General features: G+C 44.4%; 2 protein-coding genes across 3 annotated transcripts in view; one reads left to right on the forward strand and one right to left on the reverse strand.

The window, feature by feature from the left end:
* The window catches only part of LOC121920308 (E3 ubiquitin-protein ligase TRIM39-like), a 29,564-nt gene extending 25,172 nt beyond the window's left edge, over positions 1 to 4,392 (forward strand). The window contains exons 8-10 of the mRNA XM_042447439.1: positions 619 to 641; positions 2,869 to 2,975; positions 3,606 to 4,392. Of these exons, the coding sequence (XP_042303373.1) occupies positions 619 to 641; positions 2,869 to 2,975; positions 3,606 to 4,219 (744 nt within the window). The 3' untranslated portion in view covers positions 4,220 to 4,392. The remainder of the gene's footprint in view (positions 1 to 618; positions 642 to 2,868; positions 2,976 to 3,605) is intronic.
* A 2,449-nt stretch (positions 4,393 to 6,841) lies between these two features.
* On the reverse strand, positions 6,842 to 22,965 carry ZNF8 (zinc finger protein 8). Of its 2 annotated transcripts, none has more exons than XM_042448244.1 (9): positions 22,689 to 22,965; positions 20,558 to 20,641; positions 20,051 to 20,275; positions 17,381 to 17,403; positions 17,171 to 17,283; positions 16,261 to 16,293; positions 13,614 to 13,699; positions 11,887 to 12,004; positions 6,842 to 8,876 (listed from the first exon to the last, which is right to left on the reverse strand). In XM_042448244.1, the coding sequence occupies exons 1-9, from the start codon at positions 22,953 to 22,955 to the stop codon at positions 8,278 to 8,280; spliced, it is 1,548 nt and encodes a 515-aa protein (XP_042304178.1). In that variant the 5' UTR covers positions 22,956 to 22,965; the 3' UTR covers positions 6,842 to 8,277. The 2 variants fall into 2 exon arrangements, with proteins under 2 accessions (XP_042304178.1, XP_042304179.1); XM_042448245.1 differs by lacking the exon at positions 22,689 to 22,965 and adding an exon at positions 20,796 to 22,607 and having other exon boundaries at positions 6,843 to 8,876.
* Between the last annotated feature and the right edge of the window lie 2,251 nt (positions 22,966 to 25,216).

Raw genomic sequence — 25,216 nt, forward strand, 5'->3', positions numbered from 1 at the left:
CTCTGGAGACAGGGTTCGAATCCCTGCTTAGCCATGAAACAGAGTTACTTTGGGCAAGTCACTCACTCTCAGCCTCAGAGGATGGCAATGACAAATCCTCTCTGAAGAAATGTGCCAAGAAAACTCCATATTAGGTCTACCAGTACTGGGCTAGATGGACAACTGAGCTAACCTGATGTGAAATATGTCCCTAATTCTACGAAGCTACAGCAATATGGATGCCTGCATTTAAAAACATTAACCTGTTTAACCTGAAAATAAATATGAGCATGAAAAAATACTATGGGACTTCAACTCCTATAATCCCCAGCTCATGTTATTCCAAGCTCTTTGTAAACAGTTAAACATATGTTCTGTCTGAGCACAAGTCTACATCTTTTTAGACTGTCTTCCTAAATCAAGACTGCAAAACACACGTTGATTTTGTAATCTGAATTAAGATTGCTTTGGGTCTCTGAACACATCTTTAGCAAAGGTATAGCTAGACACACTGGCAAAATAGCAAAGTGCAGTTGGCAGTCATAGATAGCTAAGTTATTGTTTTTAAAGTGCTTAACAATTTCTTTCTTTTTAAACAACCCAAAAAATAACCACTTGTTTTGTTTTTCATTTTCCAAGGATGTGAAAAATGTGTTAAGCAGGTAAGGTTTTCAGTTCTTTTGCTTTTCTTAAAGCAAGGGTTCCCACTCTCTTTCAAGCCAGTGGGTCCAGTTTCCTTTCCTCTCCATCAACTGGTCAACTCAAGAGTACACTTTCTGAGCTGCTATTAACAGTATCCTGACAGCTATCTTGGTGACGATCACTGGTGAATGGAAGTGTAAGCTTGTCCCAGAGTCTGGGAAGTTACTTATAAATTATTGTTATAGCTCCAATTTTCTAGAAATACAGTCAGCCCTCCCCATTTACGGCTTTGACATTTCCTGATTTGAGTATTCACAGATTTGATTAATATGTTCTCTCTAGGAATCTCTAGGTCCTCCTGCATGATTCTGCTGGAATTTGACCATAGAGTCATGCTGGAGAACCTAGAGATTCCTAGAAAAAGCACTTATGTCGGGCTTTGTAAGCCCTCAATTGCAATTTTATGGTCACCTTCCAGTTTATAGTCAACATCTAGTGGGATGTTGACTATAGAGTTGTGCTGGAGGACCTAGAGATTACTAGAGAGGTTAAACAATTATATTTTTATTTGTGGTTTTTCTACCTTCATGGGGGTCCTGTGCTTCTAACCCCAGCGAATGTGGAGGGCCCACTGTAGTTAGTTACATTAGAGTTGCAATTGTAAATCTGGAACTTTTTCCTGTTTCTTGTATGCAACTAGAATAGTCACTTGTTTCTGCTCTAAAAAAAAAAGAAACCTGAATGCAGCAGCATGAAGCATAGAATAAGCCAGCCCTTGAACCATGTGATACTCCTCTTCCACGATTTAGTGAGACTAAAAAGCCTATAATTATAAGAGTAACTAAATACTAACATTCCAAAAGGAGTAAAATGATCCCTTGTTAAAGTTGTATGAATCACCTAAACCCCTGTTAGTCAGAAAAAATAATAACTGATTATGATAACTAGTTACCAACAGAGCAGTCTCATTTGCAAAATTACTGTTTTCCCATCACTAGTAGCAACACAGAAACAGCTATTCCACTGGGAAGGTAATTGGGAGATGTGAAATACTTCCTTCACATGCTGATCCCTGGATTTCCATGTACTTAAAGAAGAGTTTTAAACTCTTTGTCCTCTGCATAATGTGACTGCCATCTTGTTAGTGGTGTATGGATGCATACGTTGCACTATGCATGTGGGGCAAATTATTTGCCTAGGAAGAGCTAATGGATGTATTATGCTGAAAGCGACAGAAGTGGAATTATACATAGAGCAATGTGGTGCATTGTGTATTGAAGGTATGCATTATCATTGTGCATTCTGCATTGCACAATGGCACCCAATCATTGTCATGCATTGTTCAATGTTGCTATTCTGCATGGGGGTTACATACCACTGGCGTAGTCTAGCCTTGCATGTGGATATTTATCCTATGCAAAGGGAATATTGGATTGCACCTTCTAGGTGTGGATGGGAAGAGGCATATCCGTGTGCGTGCTTATGCCTATTATATTATATGTTTGTGCTGCTTCCTGTCCATGAGCCAACACTGCATACAGCCTTTGGAAGTCAAAAAGGTTGCTTGTCACAAAGGTTTCAATGAGTCATGAAGGTGGCTTAGAAATAGCCAGAGGAACCACAAATAACCTCTTCCCCCAAAAAAGCTAATTCCCCTAAAATCTCAAGATCCTTTCACACTACAGTTATAGTGCTATATTACACAATTCACATCTTACACAATGTGCTGGATATTGTTAATTGCTGTGTTGTGTTTGGGTGTTTTAATATGTGGTTTAACCTGGTTTTAATGTTTTCTGATTAATTTTTTTTTTAAAGTTTGTATTTTGTGGATCTTTAACAATGTTTTTTTCATTGTTGTAAACCACTTTCAATTCCAATCTGGGGGGAAAGTGGAATGATAATGATAGTAGCAGCAGTAGTAGTGGTAGTAGTAATATAATCCTCTTGCCATGGCTGCATCCTAAATACCTGAACTTTTATGGCCTTTCCTCACAAAACAAGAAGGAGGGTTTTTTCCTTCGGATCCCAGCAGGGAAATAAAGAGTTAAATTCCTTCTCTGTGCCTGCTGTGTGTCCACACAGGGCATAAAATAATGTCTCCCCGCTCCTTTCATGGTGCAAGCATTTCAGAGCTCAAAAGAGTGAAGGCATTTTGACTTCATTTTAGAAATCCTTCCAGGCTTTTCTCATTATTATAGATGAAGAATCACAATTAAGCAACATTCCATGCTCTGGTTCTTGCAGGAGTAGAAATGTGACCCTGGTGCAAACAGAAGCTGTTTCTATTGAATTCAAGAATATATATAACATTCCTTGCATCAACATTATTGAAATTCTGACCAAATTCAAAGGTAAGCACATAGGAATTTTTATTTGGCATATATTTCAGTCAGCTTAGTGCAGAGGCAGGCAACTACCAAGAGTCAAAGGATCATTTTCATTTTCCTCTGAACATCAGCAGACTGCTCATGCCTATTTTTCATTTCCTATTTCCTTTAATAGCAATAGCAAGTACATTTCTATACCGCTTATCAGTGCACTTAAGCACTCCGTACGGTTTACAATGTGTAAACCAATTGCCCCCAACAAGCTGGATACTCATTTTAGTGACCTCAGAAGGATGCAAGCATGAGTCGAGCTTGAGCCCTTGGCTGGTACTGAACACACAACCTTATGGTTTGTGAGTGAGTGGCTGCAGTACAGGCATTTAATGACTGCACCACCAGGGCTCTTCCAATAAAATAAATAAATAATAAGTATTAGAGACCTGAAATGGTGGCTTCATTTAACAGTTTTTCCTTAATGGAAGAGAAGTTTCATACCCTCCAATATTTCACTGTCCCTGCCAAAGGGGGCATCTTGAGGATGCATAATCTGGATAACCCTTTATGAGCCATCATAGATATCATCCTCCAGGGCTTTGTTAGAGCTCTGCTTCCATCCCCAGAATTGTTTCCCTCACTCTTTTTTTCCCCATCCAGTGGATGTGACTCTGGATCCTGCCACAGCTCATCCAAGCCTTGTCATCTCCGAGGACAGGAAGAGCGTGAAATATGGAGGACGACAGTCAGAGCAGCTTACCAAAGAGAACTGCACTGGGAGATTTGACACCTATGTCCTTGTTTTGGGCTCTGAGAAGTTCACGTCAGGGAGGCACTACTGGGAGGTGGAGGTGGGTGACAGTACAGAGTGGGACTTGGGGGTCTATAGGGAAGCTGTGGGCAGGAAGGAACAGGTGAGCATAATGTCCCCCATGAGTGGATTCTGGAGACTGTGGCTTCGGAATGGAGACCAGTACAAGGCTCTGATCTCCCGTCCTATACTGCTCCCCATGAATGTGAAACCAATGCGGGTGGGGGTTTTCTTGGACTATTCAGAAGGTAAAGTTTCGTTTTACAATGTGACAGAAAAGACCCACATTTACACATATGTTGGGACATTCTACACCCCCTTGCGGCCTTTCTTCAGTCCAAGCCGTCCTAAGAAAGGGGACAAAGCATATCCCTTGAATATCTGTCCAGGTCCAAGGAATGGTAATACCAGGAGAGAGGCAGACAGACCTACCCAAGAGCCAGATTTTTCAAATGTACTATAATGGGCTTCCTCCCTACACTACAAACAGATCTTTGCCCAACTTCCATGTTGCCTACAGGCCCTCTTACCACAATGATTTGCTTTGTACCCACATATTTGTTGCTGAAAACAACTGAAGCGCCTTTGTATGCATGCACTGAGGTATGCATGGCTCCTCATCCCTCAGCTGACATATGTTTCCCTGAGGCCCCAAATGGTTCTGCACCCTTGCAGTAAATCATTTCGAAGGATGATGTTCTGAAGATTTAACTGAAATTAATTATCCTCTGTAAGCCATTTTGGAAGAACATTGCTTTCAAAGTTGTTATAAAAGTACTTTAAATAATTTTCCATTTTTGAAGTTGAAAGTGACCATGTTGGACATTCTTAGTAATTACACATAAAAACAGACAAGACACACAGTTTGAGACAATCTGATACCATTTGGGTAATGTTATGTATGTCAGAACTCTGGAGCTTATTATGACAGTTTCATAGTGAGGGAATCCATTAATATATTTCCAGTTTGTAAATTGCCAAGAAAATTCCTGATCATATGACAGGCAACTGATGCCCACAATCTACCCAGCTCTACAAGACCTAAAAAAAAACACAACAAAGAATGTAATCAACATCTTATAAGAAAAGCATTGCTAGTAATCTGGAATAAATACAGGAAACATCTTTATAGGAAAATCCAAAAATGGCAAAAGAAGATACAAGAAAATGGCTAAGTTATGAAGAAATTCTAAGAAGATCTGGACAACTTAAACCAAGGGAAGAAATCTTGAAAGAAGAACCAGGATTCAATTGGTTAAAATACTGGCAAATAAGAGAAGACTTTAGAAAAGATATGGGAGAGCAAGGAATAGAAAACAAACAAAACGACTTTGACAAGATATTGAAGGGAGAAGGAAGACAATTAATTAAGAAAACTTATAAATATTTGTTAGAATTGGAATTATATGAAGAAACAGTCAAAATAAATATGATTAAGTGGGCACAGAATATTGGAAAAGAAATACCTCTCATACGTTGGGAAAATGTATGGAAAAGGAATTTAAACTTTTGCAAAATGTAGCAACCTAAAAGAAAATTATTACAAACTTTTTTATAGGTGATATATGACTCCAACCATGATGGCAAAACTAGGTAAAAATGGAAACAAAAATGGTTGGAAATGTAAGGATAAAGTGGGGCCTTTATATCAGGTGTGGTGGCAGTGTAAAAAGGCTAAAATTTTTGGAAAACAATACATAAGAATATCATATACACTCAAGAAAAACATCCCATTAAGACCGGAACTCTTTTTGTTAAATATAATGGATATAATAGTTGATAATCTTGTACAAGATGAAATGAGTGTATTACTTTACATGATTACTGCTGCCTGAATGATATATGCAAGATACTGGAAATCAAACTTAACACCAACAATACAGGAATGGATAATAAAATTGAATGACTTAGCCATATTAGATAACTTATCAAAGTATGTAAGTAAAAGAAAAACCCAACTATATGATGAAAAATAGAAAGAAGTAGCCAAACTGTGGGAAAACAAGACTGAATCATAATTATGGAAAGACCAAATTAACATAATACAATTTATTAATTTAGAGTAATTTAGAGTAAAGAAAGAAGAAGCAGCTTAAAGAATCCTGTTTGAAACACTGATGCTGAAGAGAAACCAAATGTTTTAAACTGAATTTGTAACATGACGGAAATTGTAATACGACACTGTTAAATATTTTTATGCTGAAATAAATTTTTAAAAATAATTTTTAAAAAGTATAATTGCATTTTAGATAGCATCAGTTAGTCTGCAATTTCTTTTAAAGCTGTCTGAAAGTAGAGAAGAGTTCAGGACCAGAACTTACATTACTTAGCATTATTTGAGAGAATAACAATTACATCAAAAGAGACAGTAAAGGATGCTGGGCGCACTTTCCACCAGCAAATTACCACACAGCCTGCCTTTACAGATCTGGCAAGAAATGACTTGCCATCCTGTTAGGTATTTACGATCACATAAGGGTGAACTGCAGCATTGCACAATGCTTGTATTCTTTGGAGGGGAGCAGAGACAAAGCAACTTCTCCAGAACTGTTGGGCAAATGAACCAGCAACAGGATTGCTGCATCACAGGCCCCATAGTGCCATGGGCATCAGAGCACTTTGAAACCAGTTGCAACAAGCACCAAAATGCTATGAGACTTGTTGCAGAATGGGGAACTCCCATTGCACAACAAAGCACTGTGCAGGACATCTCAACATGCATTGTCACAACTCACACTAGAAGGATTGTGTGTGATCAAGGACATAGCTGTGACACTGCAAAGTTATGAATCGTGACCTCTGATGCAGGATCTTAGCTTTACAATTTGGTTCTCATGCTTTGCATCATAAACTCCTGCTTTATATTGTCTTATACAGTATGTGTAATAATAAAGGCATACAATACAAGTATGGTCCCAGGGTAAATCCTTCCTAAACACATATTGCTAGAATCCTATTGGAGAGTCCCAACTGGAACAGAGCCATTGAATCTATTGTTGAACAATGAAGTAAATCCCATAGATTCAATGGGTCTGTGCTAGTTGAGTTACAGAATGTAGGTCACTGCATGCGCATTTCCAGACAGAAATTGTTCTTTTTGGTTGGCAGTTTGTTGTAGGGATGTCTGAGTGCTATGTTACTACTGAGATTTGGACTGGTTCAACATCACTAACTGCATGGATTGGGAATGCATGCCCCTCCAAATGATGTTAAGAGTGCAACTCCCATGATAGCTCATCAGATTGCTGGCTGGGGCTGATGGGATTGTCACTCCAACATCTGGAGGGGCACATGTTCCCTCTTGTCACAGAGCCCAGGTGCTACTTAAAATTAAATCAGAGGTTGCTTTCCTTTGGGTCCACTTGCAAGACCGATCCAGTCTTTCAAATTTTCCTTTTTTTGCCAGGAGAACATGGCTTCCTAAGTCAAAGTAACGAAACTGTTACTACACCTTCAAGCTTTGGGTGCTTCTCTGATTTCACTCTATGTCTCAAGGACACTACAAGCATTTTAGGCAACAAAATGACAGTATGCCCTCAGTAATAGGTTTATTTGGAGATCTGGCAGTCAGCCTCAGTAATGCAGAGGAGTCTCTTCCTTTAGAAAATCATCAGATTTTCTCATGAACTACTGTGTCCAAATGCTGCTACATAAGGAAGGTAAGGACACCTGTACATCACAGGCAAAGCAAACGTGAGTTCAGCCTCTTTTGGGGAAGAGGCAGGTATATTGAAGAACAAAACATTGCGTAAAAACTCATTTATTCACATATTTACAGAATAAAGAGAAATATGTTGCTAACAGCTGCCTTCATGGAGTGTATCCAGTCAGTCAATGCCTCTTAAGCCCTGGCCAGCTATGATGTACTCAGGTTCAGATCCTGGTATACTTTTAGCATAGCCTAAATAGATGCCAGCATACCTATGCTGGATCTCACAGCTCCTCAGCCAATGGCGTAATGGGCATCACAGGCTGAAGTCTTGTGGAACAGTCAACTTGCTCCCTACTCACCAAGTCAAAACGAGGGGAAAGGGCTGTATGTGTGCTTGCATATATTTGGCTGCACTTACACAATCTCTGAGAAAGCACACAACTGTTCATACACTAATGTATTGCTCCAACATGATTCAAACAGATTGCAAGATTTAATAAAGGCAGAAATCAATGGTGGACAGCCCACTTCCTACAATATAGAAGAAAATATTTCATCCCAGCTCTCCTCTTGCATAGGTCAAGCCAGAGTTTGGAAAAGTTAGCTGTAGATCTTTGATTCCTAGAACCCTCCATCCAAGATGGCTGAGGTGTTCTGGGAGTTCTAGCCCAAAGTCGTTAACATTTTTCGGGTTACAAGTGATATAGGGAAAGCCTTTTTCCTCAACCAAATTAATTTGGCCAGTCTAGACAAGTTGGGGCAGAGGAGCTGAACGAGTACCCAGATGGAGCCTAGCCTTCAACTGGCAAGAGCTGTATGCATTTTCTGATGCACATGGTAAGGCTGGAACTGTGTGTTCAATTCCCCCCTTACTCTGGACCACAATATGTCAGGTTTCTTTCTCCTGCATGAGTTCTCTGGTGGATGGTGAGGTTTGAGGCCCGACTGAAGCGTTTCCCACACTGGGGGCAGGGGTAGGGTTTCTCCCGCGTGTGGCCCCTCTGATGAATGGTGAGGGTAGTGCTACGGGTGAAGCTTTTCCCACAGTCAGCACACTGGTAGGGTTTCTCCCCAGTGTGGGTTCTCTGATGTGCAATCAGATTGGAATAATCACTGAATCCTTTTGCACAGTAAGTACAGCTATAGGGCTTCTCGCCCGTGTGGAGCCGATGGTGTGTGATCAAGACTCCAAACTGCCGGAAGATCTTCCCACATTCGGGACACGGGTAACATTTATCTTTCCTTTTCCGAGCAGCTGCAGCTGTTTCCCCATAGCTTCTGGAACAAGCAGACCGGCCACCTCTCTTTGCTAAAGTATTTCCCTGGAGCCCCTCTTCATCTATCTGCTGACTACTCAGGGATGCATTGCACTCTGGCCTTTGCAGTCTTATGGCTGGCATCTCCACCATCTCAGGACCACTCTGGCAAGGATCCTCTTCTTTAATACCATGTAACACTGTGATGTGTTCTGGAGCAAAAAGAAGAATGGGAAGGGAGGTGAAAGAAATTATTATCTCATATAGGAAAGGGCCTAGCAATGCTTCCCAAATTTTGGTCCTCCAGGTGTTTTTGTCTTCCAACTCCCAGAAACTCTAGCCCATTGGACCAACTATTAGGAATTCTGGGAGCTAAAATCCAAAATATCTGGAGGACCAAAGTTTAAGAAACACTGCCTAGGATGCCCTGCCTCCTGAATCCTGACCTGTAAAGTTGGGCAGGTTTCACCACACACATCTCATCTTCCAATTGAGGAAGAAAGTGATGAGGTTGGGAAAGAGTCCATTTGTTATTTTCCTCCTTGTAGAGAAACACAGAACTCTGTGCCTCCCTCTGAACGGAGAAGGGCAAATGGAGCAGAAAGGACAGATGATGGGTGGGGATGGGCCCCTGTAATTTGGTCCCATGGGACTCACTGGAAACCATGCACCCCCTCCCCCCATCCTTGATCCAACACTGTCAATATAGATCAATGCCCGCTCCAACCTGCTGCCCTCCTGATATGCCAGACTACAATTCCTAAGATTCCAAATCAACATGGTCAATGCTGCTTGCAGAAAAGAGAAGCAAGAGACAATAAGAAAAGAAAAGAAATCCCAGGAGTTTATTAGTTAAAATGATAGTGGCGGGGATGCCATAGACTCAATAGAATATATCTATGTTTAGCTTCAGAGGGATGAAGAGCAATGGGTGAAGCTGAACCTTGAACCTGTACAGAAAAGGGCATGTTTTGAGAAAGGTTTTGCAAGGGGAAAGATATTTCTGGCTTCTGGAAACCCTATCACAGGGTTTTCTTGGCAGAATTTGTTCAGGGGGTTTGCCTTTGCCATCTAGTGGATTTTCATGGCCAAGCAAAGATTTGAACCTGAGTGTGTCCAGAGAAGGGCAACCAAAATGGTGAGGGGTCTGGAAACCATGCTTTATGAAGAGAGACTTAGGGAGCTGGGTATGTTTAGCCTGGAGGAGAGACGGTTAAGGGTGATATGATAGCCATGTTTAAATGTTTGAAAGGGTGTCATGTTGATAATGGGGAACCAGAGCTTCCACCTGAACACCAAGTTCTTCCTGACTGTAAGAGCTGTTCAACCGTGGAACACACTCCCTCAGAAAGTGGTGGAGGCTCCTTCTTTGGAGGTCTTTAAACACAGGCTGGGTGGCCATAAATTGGGGGTGCGTTGATTGTGTATTCCTGCATGGCAGGGAACTGGACTGGTGGCTCTTGTGGTCTCCTCCAAATATGTGATTCTATGAACTCTGGTTTCCCAGCGTCCTACTCCAACAGTCAAACCACAATCTAACACACACACACACACACACACACACACACACACAGACATACAAGGGAAGGAAGGAGTAAAGCAAACATAATACAACTGTAGAACAAGTTATCCAGATGGAATACATAAAACAATGTTAGCTGTAGATCTTTGATTCCCAGAACCCTCCATCCAAGATGGCCGAGCGGTTTACAATAGAGGGGATAACAGACAGTTCCCTGCCCACAGGCTTACAATCTAAAAGACTCGACACAAAAGGAGAAGGGAATGGTGAGGGGGGGAGGGAATCAGGTCCAGCATTCTTCTCTCCCTCTGAGGCCTGGACCAAGGCAGATGGACCAGAGGGAGGGCTCTTCTTCTTCAGGCTAGCCCCTGATGGAACTGGGCCAGCCTTCTCTCTCCCTCAGAGGCTGAAAGATGACAGTTAGGGAGGGAGGAGCCTCTTTCTTCAGGCCAGCCCCTGATGGTATTGGGCTAGCCTTCTCTCTCCCTCAGAGGCCGAAAGATGACAGTTAGGGAGGGAGGAGCCTCCTTCTTCAGGCCAGCCCCTGATGGTATTGGGCTAGCCTTCTCTCTCCCTCAGAGGCCGAAAGATGACAGTTAGGGAGGGAGGAGCCTCCTTCTTCAGGCTAGCCCCTGATGGAACTGGGCCAGCCTTCTCTCTCCCTCAGAAGCTGAAAGATGACAGTTAGGGAGGGAGGAGCCTCTTTTCTTCAGGCTAGCCCCTGATGGAACTGGGCCAGCCCTTCTCTCTCCCTCAGAGGCCGAAAGATGACAGTTGGGGGAGGAGCCTCTTCTTCAGGCTAGCCCCGATGGTATTGGGCTAGCCTTCTCTCTCCCTCAGAGGCCGAAAGTGACAGTTAGGGAGGGAGGGCCTTTCTTCGGCTAGCCCCTGATGGAACTGGGCCAGCCTTCTCTCTCCCTCAGAGGCGAAAGATGACGTTAGGGAGGGAGGGCCTTTTTCCTGTAGCCCCTGATGGAACTGGGCCAGCCTTCTCTCTCCTCAGAGGCGAAGATGACAGTTAGGGGGAGGACGCTCTTTCTTCAGGCTAGCCCCAGATGGTATGGGCTAGCCTCTTCTCCCTCAGAGGCCGAAACAGTTAGGGAGGGAGGAGCCTCTTTCTTCAGGCTAGCCCCTGATGGAACTGGGCCAGCCTTCTCTCTCCCTCAGAGGCCGAAAGATGACAGTTAGGGAGGGAGGAGCCTCTTTCTTCAGGCTAGCCCCAGATGGTATTGGGCTAGCCTTCTCTCTCCCTCAGAGGCCGAAAGATGACAGTTAGGGAGGGAGGAGCCTCCTTCTTCAGGCCAGCCCCTGATGGAACTGGGCCAACCTACTCTGTTTATCTGTCTCAGGTGCCTCTCTCCTCTTTACCTTCTCCATCAGTAAACAGCACCAGCCCCTCTCCCGATACCTGACTGGAGGGGGGGGGGTTGGATACAGCTGGAGGACAGCCCCTTGCACCTCATCCAAAAAACAAACAAACAAAATCTGAGAACAAAGACAGCAAAATGCAGGCCTATGACTAACATCTTCATTTTTTTTTCTCCTGTATGGTTTTTAACACCTTGCCTGATGAAGAAGCCAGTGGAGCTTCAAAAGCTTGCAACATGTATATTGTGCATTTTGATTGGCCCAAATAAAGGTATCATTGTTTAGATGTTATTAGATTTGCAGGGGGAGAAATGAGGTGTGAGGCCCCCCACCTGCAGAGATGCCCGCTTCCTCCTTCTCTTCTTCCTTGACCTTCCCAGGGAAGGCAGAAGCAAGACCTGGAAATCCCGTCCATGACTCTTCTAAATGTCTTTTGTAGGATGCCAGTTCCTGAAACATAAAAAGTTTTGAATCAGCATCAACTGTTTCAGGTTTTATTTTCTCCTGTGAGCAATGGGAGTGCTACCACTCTTCACTGAAGACAAAACAGAATCTCTCTTTCTTGCACGGGAAAAGATTTTCTGCCTCAAGACAGAGGGGTGCAATGTTACAAAGCTAATGTAAAGCTTAAAAGATAAAATTTCACACTTCAAATGTGGACAAAATCAGAGCTGGAGCTAAATTATCCTTGGAGTTCATAGGAAGAACAGACGTTTCTCACTATGGTGGAGAATGGCCACAGCCTTTGAGTTTGTCATACTAAGAAAGCACCAGGGTTTGGAAATGTTACTTTTCTGGACTAGAAATCCCAGAATCCCTCAGCCAGCATAGATATTAGCCATTTTATCTGGGGCATTCCAGGAGCTGTAGTCCAATAAAGTAATTTCCCTAAGCTATAGAAAGCACATGCAAGTTCTCAGCATCCTCTTCTTCCACTTGAAGCAATACTGAAATGTTTCAAAGTAAGGAATATTGTTCACTGGAAAAGAGTACTATAGAAGACAGGCAGTTGAAAAGACTGGTGTTTGTCTCTTTAAGTCAAATCTAAAGGATGAAAAGAAAAGAGGCCAAAAGGCGGTTTTTCAGGTTACAGGAGGAAAGAAAGGTTCCCAATAACTATCAGAAGGAACAAACAGTCTATAACCTCATTAGGAGGTGTTCAATGCTACAAAACAACTCAAAGATCCTGAACTTTAACATATGTTCATTTGAACTTTCTTAATATAAAATGGACAAAGTCAAGGACAGGCAGGCCTCAACATGTAGAGCAGATTTTGTCCCCAAATCCCCCCCTTTAGCCCCATTAGATAAAAAGATGTTTTCCAGAAATCTTTTTCTGCAGTCATGAAAATTAAAGGACAAATGTCAACATGAAAACAGAAAACTGCATTCATTTTACTGCACATAAATCCCCCAAAGCTAGGAAATATATCTTGACCTGGATTAAATGTCTATATTTCTATTAAGCAGGATCCCATGTTCAACCAGTTCTGCCCCCAAGACCACCCCTTACTATCACTGCTCATTATATGCAGCATCACCTCTGTTAATTAAAAATGATTGATACAGTGTGGTCTGTAACAAAATGGGATGGGTGATGTCAGTGGGACCATAAGTGGATTTTTTCTTCCCAGGATTCATTAGAAGCTGCACCATTTAAAAGCATTTCCTTGTTTTAAATGGGTTATTCCCTATTTGTTACCAAATGTGGCAAACCACTACAAGCCACTGAAAGCAAGCAAAAAGCCTTAATTTTTTTCACCTGTCTGCCACCAATTTCAAAGTTTTTTTGGCAGTGTCATATGGACTAAAATAAATAACTGGAGGAACATGTGCAATCCAAGGGATTTGTTTCCCAGCTCTTGGATAAAATATTCCTGTCAGTCAGCCCCTGCATTTTCCTGTGTTGTTTTGGTTTCTGAAGACCTTCCTTCCTTCCTTTCTTCCTTCCTTCCTTCCTTCCTTCCTTCCTTCCTTCGTCTGTCTGTCTGTCTTCACATTCAAGTCTGAAAACAGTGAATTACTAAGGAGCACTAGTACACTCTGAAAAATTAAGTACCTGAATCTCTGTTGCAGATGTTTCCTTTCCGTCTTGCTGGGGATGATGGGTTAGTGTCGATTGAAATGATGATGCTATCCTGTACCCTGAACAAGGAGGTAAGAAGGGGAAATTGCAACAAAGATATTTGATATATTGTACACATTCAGGGCACAATTTGACATTCAAAGTTCCAATCTCTTCCCATTTTCAAATAACTGTAGTGTGGGAGAAAGAAAGAAAAATACAAAATGGAAGTCTACATATTGTGTGGATCAGGTAGTATGTAGGTAAGTACAGATAACGGAATGGATTGTTTAGGTTTACATTCAAGGCAATGCTGCATTTTCAGCATAAACCCAAATTTAACTCATATATCCACTTTCAGGAAGAGGGTCAAGAAAGATGCAACACACAATATGTACCATTGGCCCTGCCATGAAGCAGAGCAGTCGTTACCCCAGGCAATGGCTTAGGGATGTGATGAAAAGACAGTACAGTGCGCCCACGTCATATGCGAATGCACCATACGCGGCTTTCAGCATATGCTGAAAGCCGTGAGGGAGCCTGAGGGAGCCCGTGGGGTGCAAGGGGCAGCGCGTCCCATTAAATGTAATGGAGCATGCACCTGTGCTGTTGCACCATGCACTAGACCCATTATTTTCAATGGGGCTTGAGCATACACTTTTTTTTACGCCGGGGGGGGGAGGTCCGGATGGATCCCCCACGTAAAAAAAAGGGAGCACTGTACCTTATTAATTGGTTACTGTTGTATTCTTACTGGTACTGATGGACTGAGTGCAATTTTCTGCTCATGTGCCAGAGCAATTCAACCAACATTAGACTGGATATGCTTTGATGGTGTAGGCAGGGTGGAGAGATCCCCATTTATTCTTCTGTCTCAGGCAACTAAAACTCTTGGGTTGATCTGATATTTCCCTTGAATTGCAGCCCTGCTTCAGAGACTGTTTTGGGGTAGGAGTTTAAATCAGAGTTTCTCAGGCTATCTGATGAGAACTAGCCGTTTTTTTCTTAAATTGCCAGGGACTGGTACCAAATTTGTGTCCATTAGCTAAATTGTTTGCTTCTTTACTGGAAACTCTTCATGGACCAGAAGCAGATGGCTAGCAGAAAGATATTGGTGCAGGAACCATCAACTTAAGTAGCTCTGGTGTAAATAATAAGCCTATATTTATCAAGCTATTATTTTGGAATCTCAAGATAATAATTGTGGAGGGAAGTCTGGACGGAGTGAGTTTATTCTCTGTCTGTGGATGTTTCTTGAGATCAATCCTTTCAAACCCATATTTCTTTTGTGGAAGCAAAAGATAATGCTGGAGTGAGAAAAAGATTATACTGTATCTCTTGCTGTAGAGCAATGGTGGGAAAAGAGTGCTCTACTGGCAGAATGCAATTCCCCAAGGCTATTTGGAGACTTTCAGCACACTCAAATTTTTGAAGAAAAAAATTATTCCTGTTAAAATGACCCACTTTCCTTGCCCCCAGCCCCTGAGGAGGCTTGGGGATTGATCACTATGGTGCAGTACAGACCGGCCCTTTGGGGCGGCCTGCACCCACCCCTTTCCATACAGGATTGGGGCCAGGGCAGCCATACCGGCAGCCCCTGCAGCCCAAATCTAGTGCTTTTCCAGGCCATGGAGAAGCGCCAAAACGCCACTTCCCCATGGCCTGGAAAAGGGGTATCTTTGGGGCTGCATGCCCCCGGACACCCTGACAGGTGCAGCCATGGGAGAAAGGGGCTGTCTAGCCCCTTTCTCCTTGGCTTCATTCCCATGGCAATCTAGCCACAGGAATGAAATGCATGCCCAAAAGGAACTCCGTTTTGGAGTTCCTTTCTGCACCGCACATAGGGCACCACAAGCACCCCCCAGTGGCGCAGTGATGTCACACACACACTGGTTCGTGTGGAGGTGGTGCATGCGTGACGCCATCATCACGTGCTGTGTATGGATGGCACACCTTCAAAATGGCATTGTCCATACCAACTAGGGCTGAGGAGTGTGCGGTTGCTGCGCGCTCCCCAGTCCTAGTTTTGTCCTTAGGACGGCGCTTCCATGCCATCTGTATCAGGCCCATATTATGCCACCCTGGGCCTCAGGAGAAGTTTTTCTTTAAACAGGAGGTGAACCAGATTGACTTTCAGTTTTTTAAAAAGGGCACTTCAGAAATAGCCTTGAGGGCCATATGCTGTTGGAAGTTTTCACTTCATCTGCCCTGGAGTTACAGCTTTAAAAACCTGGATCAAATTATATTTTAAAATTTGATTTTAGGGAGACTTGCTCCTTTTTGTAAAATCATTCAGTTGGTCCAGTTGGCCTGGCAGGGGATTTCAGATATACAATGACCATGAATCCATCTGATACCCATCCAAAGGCATGCAGAAGCGCTGTAGCTCAGATTGTATGTTCTGCATAAAGAAGATTCCAAGTTTAACCCCTGGTTTCTCCAAGCTAGGGTTGGAAAAGGCCCCTGTCTGAAAGCTTAAGAGAGTTACTGTCCAAAAACCCTGAACCTAGATGCACCAATCCTCCTTCCCAAGAAATAATTCCTATAATATTTTCCTATGGTTTTATGAAGAAAAGTAGCAAAACAGATCACATTTAGAAGGTAAGGTGATCTTCTTGTTGTTTCAGAGACAGTCACATACCTGTATCCCCATTCATTTCCAACTGAAGTTCCTCTGGGGAGAAAAAGAAAAGAATCAGAGGACAAGAGGACACTGTGGATGACATGAGGGGACACACTCTGAGCACAGGGGTAGTCAATGGTGGCAGGGACTAAGTGTCTAACCGACAAGGGACTGCGCTGCCCCATTTTAAACCCAAAATTGGCCAGATTTTCCAATTCAAAATAATTTCTGGTTATGGCTTTTGTCAGATGTCCTCTAGAATGTTTTCGGGGTGGATGGATATTTTTTACCAGGAAAAGATTGTGTGTGAAGGGGACTCAGGGGTGGGAGTTGGTTCCTAGAAGCCACATTTTCCCAACCCTTGTCCTAGTCATTATTATTTTTAAAGCTACCACTTAAGAAGCAATAAAAGTCTAGTGGTCCAACTGACATAGTATAAAAAAATCATAATAAAGTGGCCCCTTGGTTTGGTTCCAGGATCGCATGTGGATACCAAAACCCTGAAGTCCCATTAATTCTTAATGCTTAAGTCCTACTAAATACAATGGCATAGTGAAATGGCATCTATTACATAAAATAACAAAAACAAGGTTAGCTTTTTTGGAATGTATGTCTTTTGGGAATATTTTCAAGCTGTGGATGGTTGAATCTGTGGATAAAGGATCCAAGGATATGAAGTTGTTACCCGTTAGATCTTTCACTGGTTTTCTCTCTGGCATCTACAGTTTTAAAGGATCTTTCCTGGAGAACACAACCAGCAAGTAGACAGTTGAGCAGGGACGGACCAGTGTTTTGGTTCAACATAAAAGCAACTTCTTTAAAAAAAGCCATACAATCTGCCTCACCCACATGGCTGTAGTGTGCACATAAATGCCCCTCAACTCCCTATGAGGGCAACTAGTGCCACAGACAGCAAGCGCTTCCTTACCTTTGAATCGCAGCAGTGCCTCCTGAAGGAGAGTCCGTTTCCAGGAGAACCTACGGAGCCTCTGTTTTAGCTCTTCTACAGCAGGGTCTACCATCAACACTCCATCTTCCAAGCTGGGGAGGGAAAGAAGGTGGGTGATCCCAAAGCAGATCCACTTCTCTGCTCCTTACAAACCCAGCAGAGCAGAAGAAGGAAGAGTTTAAAATGTACCTGTTCTTGGTGCTTTCAACACCCTGGAAATAGAGTAAGAAGAAAGAGGAGGTGGGTGTGCATAAAAACGGAAACAAGATTACAATGCCATTAATATGGTAACTCTGATGTTGGCTAAATACGGCAACCATCATGATGTTTTTATACAGTGCATTGTGAAATACATTACTCTATATACTCATGTACAGTCAGACCTTGGTATCTTTGGGGGATCCATTCCACCCCCACCCACCCCGGAAACCAAAAAATGTAGGACCTCAAGTCCCATTGTCCTTAATGATGACGCAACATGCATGTGTCCACTAGTGCAGCTGAATGCATGTCATTGGGGACAATGGGGCTTGCCATCCATCTGTGGATGCTTAAATTTGTGAATGGCGAGCCCACAGGTAATAAGGCCCCACTGTAGAAAGCTAGATATTTTAGTTAAAAATTGACCCAGAGTCAATGTAAGCACTATACTTTAACTCTTATAAAAAACGAACTATCCCCTTCTCTGAGTAGAGTGGCAAAAGGTGAGAGCTTAGTCCATCCTGGGAGCACCTTAAAGAACCCCTGACCCACTCTACTCTCTCCACCGAGGCACCACTTCTGATATTTTTGAATGCCTGAATGGGAAAACTGTGGAGGTTGCAACTCTTTGGTGCTTCCTCTCAAAGGAGTGGCAAGAGGAATCGGGCTTTGAAAGATTTAAATAAGATATTTGTGTGTGCTTATCAGCTTTTCTGGGTTAAAATCAGGCAAATTTAACCTAAAAGCCATAATCACTGCTAATATAGTCAGCATTTTCTTTGTTTTGCCTTCTCATCCCTTTTGACATATGCACATTTTCTTAGCCCAGGACTGGACCTGGTCGCCTTCCCCTCACATTATACAGTTTACCACAGCTTCTGCCTCATCTATCCAGTCTTTAAGATGAGCACAGTTATGCCTGCCAGAATTTTGTATGCTCTTTGGCACCATTTTCCTTTGCTTCATTCTTTACATCCTTTGTTATATGTCCCTAAGTTTTACCCTCAACTTATCCATGGGTCATATCAAAATCCATAATTTTGGCCCCAAACCTGCCCTTGATTTATACACGACGTATAGTCAAGTATATGCGATACCTCAGAAGATGGTGGGTCTTTCTTCACTGGAGACTGCTACACTAGCAGGGACCTGAAACTTGATGGTCCTTGGAGACCCTTCTAACTCTATGATTCTGTGATTAAAACTATGCCAGGCCTTCCAGCTGCAGAAGCTCTAGAGCAGAACTGGGCAATCAGTGACTAATCTTCAGTCACCTACTCCATGCACCTTCCTGCACCCCATGTCTTACCTTCATGCTGCCACCACAAGTCATAAAAAAAACATGGATATACAGATTAGCATGTGACTCAACCAAGCACAAAAATGGTGATGAAGGGAGAACAGAAAGGGAAAAATAAGAATCTCTGTATACCTTTGGCTTCAAGCCCCCAACTATCTTCTCCGAAAGAAATGTGTCCATTAACTTCAGTTTGCTCAACTTTGCCCTCAAAACCAGAAACAGGCTGTCAAAGTGAATACATCATTTGGGTTGCCTCCACATTTTACAAGTGACCCATTGCACGTTTAGTATTGTGTCACAAATGTATCCCAATCATTTCTGTGATCAGCTCTGGACAGCTCCCATAGAGTTACCCAACTGCATCAACTAGAGACCAGGAAAGCAGATAAAGCTAAGAGACACCAACATGGCCAAAAAACAAAATAAGACAAGTTCAAGATTGTTGTTACTTTTCCTTCCTCTCATATTCTCAACTGCTTGGCCATTACAAGAAACAAGATAGTGACTAGTTCTGCCTTAAAACAGAGATTTAAATCTAAAGTTTACAACTAGACCAAAGAGAATGACCTAGAATGCTCCTATGTTTCAAAAGTGATGTAGTCTGTAGACATCACTGAGACACAGTGAGTAGAAGGCAGGACTGGGACTCCAGAGATCCAGGATCAAATCCCCATTTAGCACTCAAACTCACCAGCTGATATTGGGCTAGACTGTCTCTTTGAACTCCTAGAGTTGTTGCGCTGATAAAGTGTGGAGCAGGAGATAACTCAGGTATGCCATTTTGAGCTCATCTGTAGGCAGGTAGCTAGGCTGGGGCAACTGTGGCACGGGGGCCCAAAGAGACATGGCTACTTTGTCTGCTGCAACAGAGGTGCCATAAGCGCCCTGGAGCAGTGCTGTAACATTCCTCATGTGCTGCGCTGTTTTGACGCACTGCACAAGCCACATAATTGAAGTGCGCCCTGTGTAAACAGCAATGCGCCAAGATGGCACCTGCAGTGCATGGTAGTACTCAGAAGCGTACGAAAAAATATAGGGGCCTCGAATATACTTTCTGCCCCAGAGCCCCTAAAGGCCTAGCTACAGACCTGGCTCATCTCCTCTTAACTGCACATTAAACAGCAAATAAAGGGTCAGTGTGACGTAGTGGCTTGAGTGTTGTACTCTGGAGGTTCAATTCCCAGCTTGGTCATGAAACCCACTGGATGACCTTGGGCTAACAACAATGGCAATGGCAAACCTCCTCTGAATAAATCTTGTCAAGAAAACCCCATGATAGGTCCGCCTTCAAGTTGCCATAAGTTGGAAATGAGCAAAAGGCACACAGAAGCACCAGCAGCAGCAACAAGGTGATTTACCTGCAAAGACTGACTCAATGATGGCTCTCTTTCCCGCTCGCCCAGAAGTTCCTGTAGCAGCGAATCTTCACTGGTCCCTTTGGAGTCTTGCTCATAGCCACCCTGGACAATGTCTCTTTTGAGCTCCTCCACATGATTTAGCCAGTGCCTTTCCCATGTCTCCAAATATCCCCGCAGCTCCTTCCATTCCCAGATAACCTGCTGCTCTTCTACCTCCATCTGCTTCTGCAGTCAAAGAATCAAGCAGAACAAACCTGAAAAAATCCCAACACTTGCATTCCCCCTCCCTTACTGTGATTCACAGCTGCCTGGTAGGCAGAAATTCAACAGGCAAAGCTTTGCTTAACACAAAACTAACATGTGGAGAAACTTCACTGGCTAAATTCCCATTCAAACGTGAGATTGCTGGATGACCTTCAGTCAGTCACAGTCTCACAGCCTAGTCTCCCCCATAAGGTTATTGTTAGGGTAAAAGGAGGAGATTGTAAACACTGTATTTATACCCACCAGCAATTCCTCTCTTTGCTTCCCTTCACTCATTTGGGTTTCTCTCTCTCTTCTCCAATGAGCCCGATGTTCCTCTGATTCTCCCTGGTAGAAAAACATGGTTATTTTTGTAAATAGTAACAAAGAAGGGCTGTCAGTTTTTTGTTACCAAGCTTTGCTCCTGTGCCCTTTGCAGCCGACTATATTCATTCTGGCCACAAAAGGCTTCCTTTACTGATTTCTGACAAGAGGGAGTCACCTTTTTTGCAATTTTTCTGCCCAGATGGCGATCCCTTTGCCTGGAAGTCATTTCCCATTTCTCCCAATTCAGTGATCCTTAGAGAAGAGTTAAATTACATACAGAGGCACAGACTGAAGAGAAGGAGGAGAAAATGTCACCCCTTTCCCCAACCTTGAACACCCCCCTATGTAATGGACTACAACTCCCATCGTCCTCAGCCAAGCACCTCCTCAGTGTCATCCTCTAGGCACAAAGACACAGGCTGAAGAGAGAGAGGGGCAAATGTCACTACAGGTCCAGGCCTTCCACAACCTGGATTTCCACAACCCCAGTCTTCCACAATTTGGACTGCAACTCCCATCATGCCATCCTCCATGCACAGACATAGGCTGGAGAGAGAGAAAGAGAGGGAGGGAAATCGTGCCACTCCCTTCCCCAACCTGGTACGCCACCCCCTTTAAAGGACTACAGCTCCCATCGTCCTCATCCTACCACCTCCTGAGATGGTTAGTGTCATCCTCCATGTTGAAGAGAGAGGGGGACATATGTCACTACAGATCCAGGCCTTCTTCCCCAACCTGGTACACCCCCTCCATGTGATAGACTACAACTCTTATCATGTCATCCTCCATGCACAGACTCAGGCTGGAGAGAGAGAGAGAGAGGTAAATCTAGTTATCATGCCGCCCCATCCCTGTCTAAAGGACTCCAACTCCCATCATCCTCATCTTACCACCTCCATGTTGAAGGGGGGAGCAAATGTCACTACAGGCCCAGGCCTTCTTGCACAACCCCAACCTTTCATCACAACTTGGGACTGCACCTCCCATCATGTCACCTTCCATGCACAGACACAGGCTGAAGGATAGGTGTGGGGGGATCTACTTCTAATGTCACTCCCTTCCCCAACCAGGTGCTCCCTCCCCCCAATTCCTTCTAAAGGGCTCCAACTCCCATCACCTTCATCCTACCACATCCCATGTTAAAGAGAGCGAGATAGGGGGTGTGTGTGTGCAAATGTCACTACAGGCCCAGGCCTTCTTCCACAACCTGGACTGCAATTTCCATCATGTCATCCTCCATGCACAGACACAGGCTGAAGGATAAAAGGGGGGAGGGGTCCTGCTTATAATGCCACTTCCTTCCCCAACCAGGGGCTCCCTCCCCTCTTCCTTCCAAAGCACTCCAACTCCCATCATCCTCATCCCACCACTTTCTGAGCTGCTCAGTGTCATCCTCCCATGTTGGAGAAAGAAAGAAGGTGGGGGGGGGGATGTCAATACAGGCCCGGGCCTTCTTGTACAACTCCAGCCTTCCACAACTTGGACTGCAACTCCCATCATGTCACCCTCCATGTTCATACAGGATAGGTGTAGGGGCGATGTACTTCTAAAGCCACCCCTTCCCCCAACCAGGTGCTCCCTCTCCTCTTCTTCTTCCTCCTAAAGGACTCCAATCCCCATCATCATCATTCTACTACCTGCTGAGCTGCCAAGGCCTTCTTGTAAACCCCAACCTTCCGTAGTTTGGACTGCAACTCCCATCATGCCGTCCTCCATGCACAGGTGGGGGGGTCTACTTGTAATGGCAGCCCCTTCCCCCAACCAAGGGCTCCCTCCCCAAGGACTGCAGCTCCCATCCTCCCCAGCCTCTCTCTGCTCACAGGCTGAAGGATTAAGAGAGGGGGGGCTGTCTACTTGTAATGCCACCCTTTCCCCCCCAACCAGGGGCTCCCTCCCCCCTCTCCCTCCCCAAGGACTGCAGCTCCCATCCTCCCCAGCCTCTCTCTGCTCACAGGCTGAAGGATTAAGGGGGGGCTGTCTACTTGTAATGCCACCCTTTCCCCCCCAACCAGGGGCTCCCTCCCCCCTCTCCCTCCCAAAGGACTGCAGCTCCCATCCTGCTGCTCACAGAGGGGGGCTCTTCCTCTGCCCCGCGGAGGCCGAGGGCGAGGGCGGCGAGGGCCGGGTTGGGCCGGAGGAGGAGGCGCTGGAGGGGCAGGGGCTGGAGGCAGCGCGGGCAGCGGAGGCTCCGCTCCAGAGGCGCCCAGCGCTGGGAGGCACAGCCCCGGCAGACGTTGTGCCCGCAGCCCGGGAGCATCACTGGGTCCCGCAGCAGCCCCCGGCAGAGCGGGCAGCACAGCCACTCCCCCGGCGGCAAGCAAGGCCCCGCCGCCATGGCCAGGCAGCGGCAGCAGTAGCGGCAGCGGCAGCAGCAGCAGCAGCAGCACAAAGGCAGCCAGGGGAGGGGCTTCCGGAGGACACGCCTTCAAGCACAGCGACTACAACTCCCATCATCCCCAGCCAAGCACTTCCTGGGCTGTGGTGTGTCATCCTCCCATCTCAGGCGCAGGCAGAGTTCTACCCCAACTTAGTGAGCCCTCCCCCTCCATCTGATGGACTGCAACTCCCATCATCCTCAGCCCACCCACTTCCTCCAAGCGCTTGAAGCGATGGAAAGGGCATATGGCACTGCCTTCCCTAACCTGGAATGCCTCTCCCCCTCCCGCCGTGTAATGGACTGCAACTCCCATCATCCTCGGCCAAGCACGTCCTGAGAGGTTTCCTATCCCAGGTGCAGGCTGAAAGGTGTCACTACCTTCCCCAACCTAGTGAGGCCCTCCCTCCATGTAACGGACTGCAACTCCCATCACTCCCACCAGGCATTGCCTTCCCTAACCTGGAAGCAAGCCAAAGAGAGGGAGAGGCAAATCTGAAAAAAAACCATGTAAAGGACTGCAACTCCCATCACCCCCAGCCAAGCACCTCCCGAGCTGCTCAGGTCTTTCAGCACCTTATCAGAAACCGTCTCAGAATGTTGTTTTCGTAGTGACAATTGCTTCACTTTGTCTGGACTCCAGATTGTCTCCAAGGTTTTCAGTGTTGATGGCTTACTTCTGCAGTAGCAGAAATCTTATCTTTTTCAATGAAACTAACGTAAGTTTCAAGAGCCAGTGGGGTGTAGTGGTCTGAATATTAGACTACAGTCCAAAGCACACTGCAGAAATAATCCAGCCCTGGCTCAGTACTTGGAAATCCTGGGAATTGTAGATTATCTGACAGAGAAGGCATATGACTCTGGAGACCAAAGCTTCAACTCCCTACTTGGCCATTAAACCCACTGGGTGACCTTGGGCAAGTTACACTCTCTCAGCCTCAGAGGATGGCCATGGCAAGCCTCCTGTGAACAAATCTTGCCAAGAAATCCCTAGAGTCACCATAAGTCCAAAATGACTTGAAGGCACACAACAAACAAACAAAAATCAGAAAACATATCCAGGGCTAGCCATGTTGCAAAGTATGTTCTTCAGGTTTATCTTGTGAGGAGGCACAGTGGAGTAACTCATGCTCAGGGTGACCAGAGGTCCTCACTGCAAAGGAGGACAAGGCATTACAAAAATGGAGGATACTACCCAATAAATGCTCAAGCCACTCCTAGAAATGGAAATTCATGCTTCTGGAGGACCTTTTAGAATTCCTTCTGGACAGAAGGGCAAAATGGAGCTTTGAAAGCTTGCAACATGTCCTTTATGCATTTTTGTTTGGCCCAGTGAGGTGTCTCTCTTTTGCCAGTTGCCCTGAGAAATCAATAAAACAAAATAAAACTTCAGCTATGGAACAAGGGATGGATTAGAAACATCATATCCAGCCTGAAGAAGAGTCCTGCAGCTTTTTGGCCATTTTGGGGGTCAGTCATAATAGAGATAATATTGTGTTGATGGGCTTTTAAAACTTCAATGGACCATGTTGCTAGAAATATTTTATAAACAAACCAGCAGTGATAACAAGGATATTTTTAATGCCAAAAACAGGGCTAATAAATAAAAATAAATAAATAAAAGCTAGTTATAAGTCCATCTACACCGTAGAAATCACAGAATCATAGAGTTGGAGGAGGAGATCACAAAAATAATGTAGTTTAACACCACTTTAACTATCCATCCTGCAAAATCCTGGGATTTGTAGTTTTGTGAGGCACCAGCACTCTTTGGCAGAGAAGCTAAGGACTTGGTAATACTAAAAAAAACCAAGACTCCATAGGATGTTGCTACAGCACTTAAAATGGTGTCAAGCTGCATTATTTCTATACATACACCCATGATCAATACATTGTTCCAAGCCTAGATCATGCTGCATCTCCTTATAGAGGGGAAATATATGCTGGACTCAGATGATATGCTTGTTTTCTGTATGCAGGGAGGTTTTGTTCATTTTTATTTCAAAGCTGGGCAGTCCTCTCGCATGTACATTAAAAGCAGTTTCTACCACATCAGCATTTTATTGCTCCTGCAGTCATTTATTTGCTGGATCATGACTGTGTTTGCAGTGTGCTAAAGATTTACAAGTGGAAATGGATTAAGAGAAAGCAGTGACTGTGGTGGGAGGTACATTTCTGACATGTGAACCTTAAATGCCTTATTTGCTTGGCTTGGATTCCAA

Source organism: Sceloporus undulatus, chromosome 2, assembly GCF_019175285.1.
Source record: "Sceloporus undulatus isolate JIND9_A2432 ecotype Alabama chromosome 2, SceUnd_v1.1, whole genome shotgun sequence".
In the NCBI taxonomy this organism is placed as follows: Eukaryota; Metazoa; Chordata; class Lepidosauria; order Squamata; family Phrynosomatidae; genus Sceloporus; species Sceloporus undulatus.

Coding starts and splice junctions, on each gene's coding strand:
- ZNF8 (XM_042448244.1), bottom strand. CDS start 22,955: ATGGCGGCGGGGCCTTGCTTGCCGCCGGGGGAGTGGCTGTGCTGCCCG. Junction 12,005..13,613: donor CATCTGCAACAGAGATTCAG/GTACTTAATTTT, acceptor TTTATGTTTCAG/GAACTGGCATCCTACAAAAG. Junction 8,877..11,886: donor GGAAGCGGGCATCTCTGCAG/GTGGGGGGCCTC, acceptor TTTTTGCTCCAG/AACACATCACAGTGTTACAT.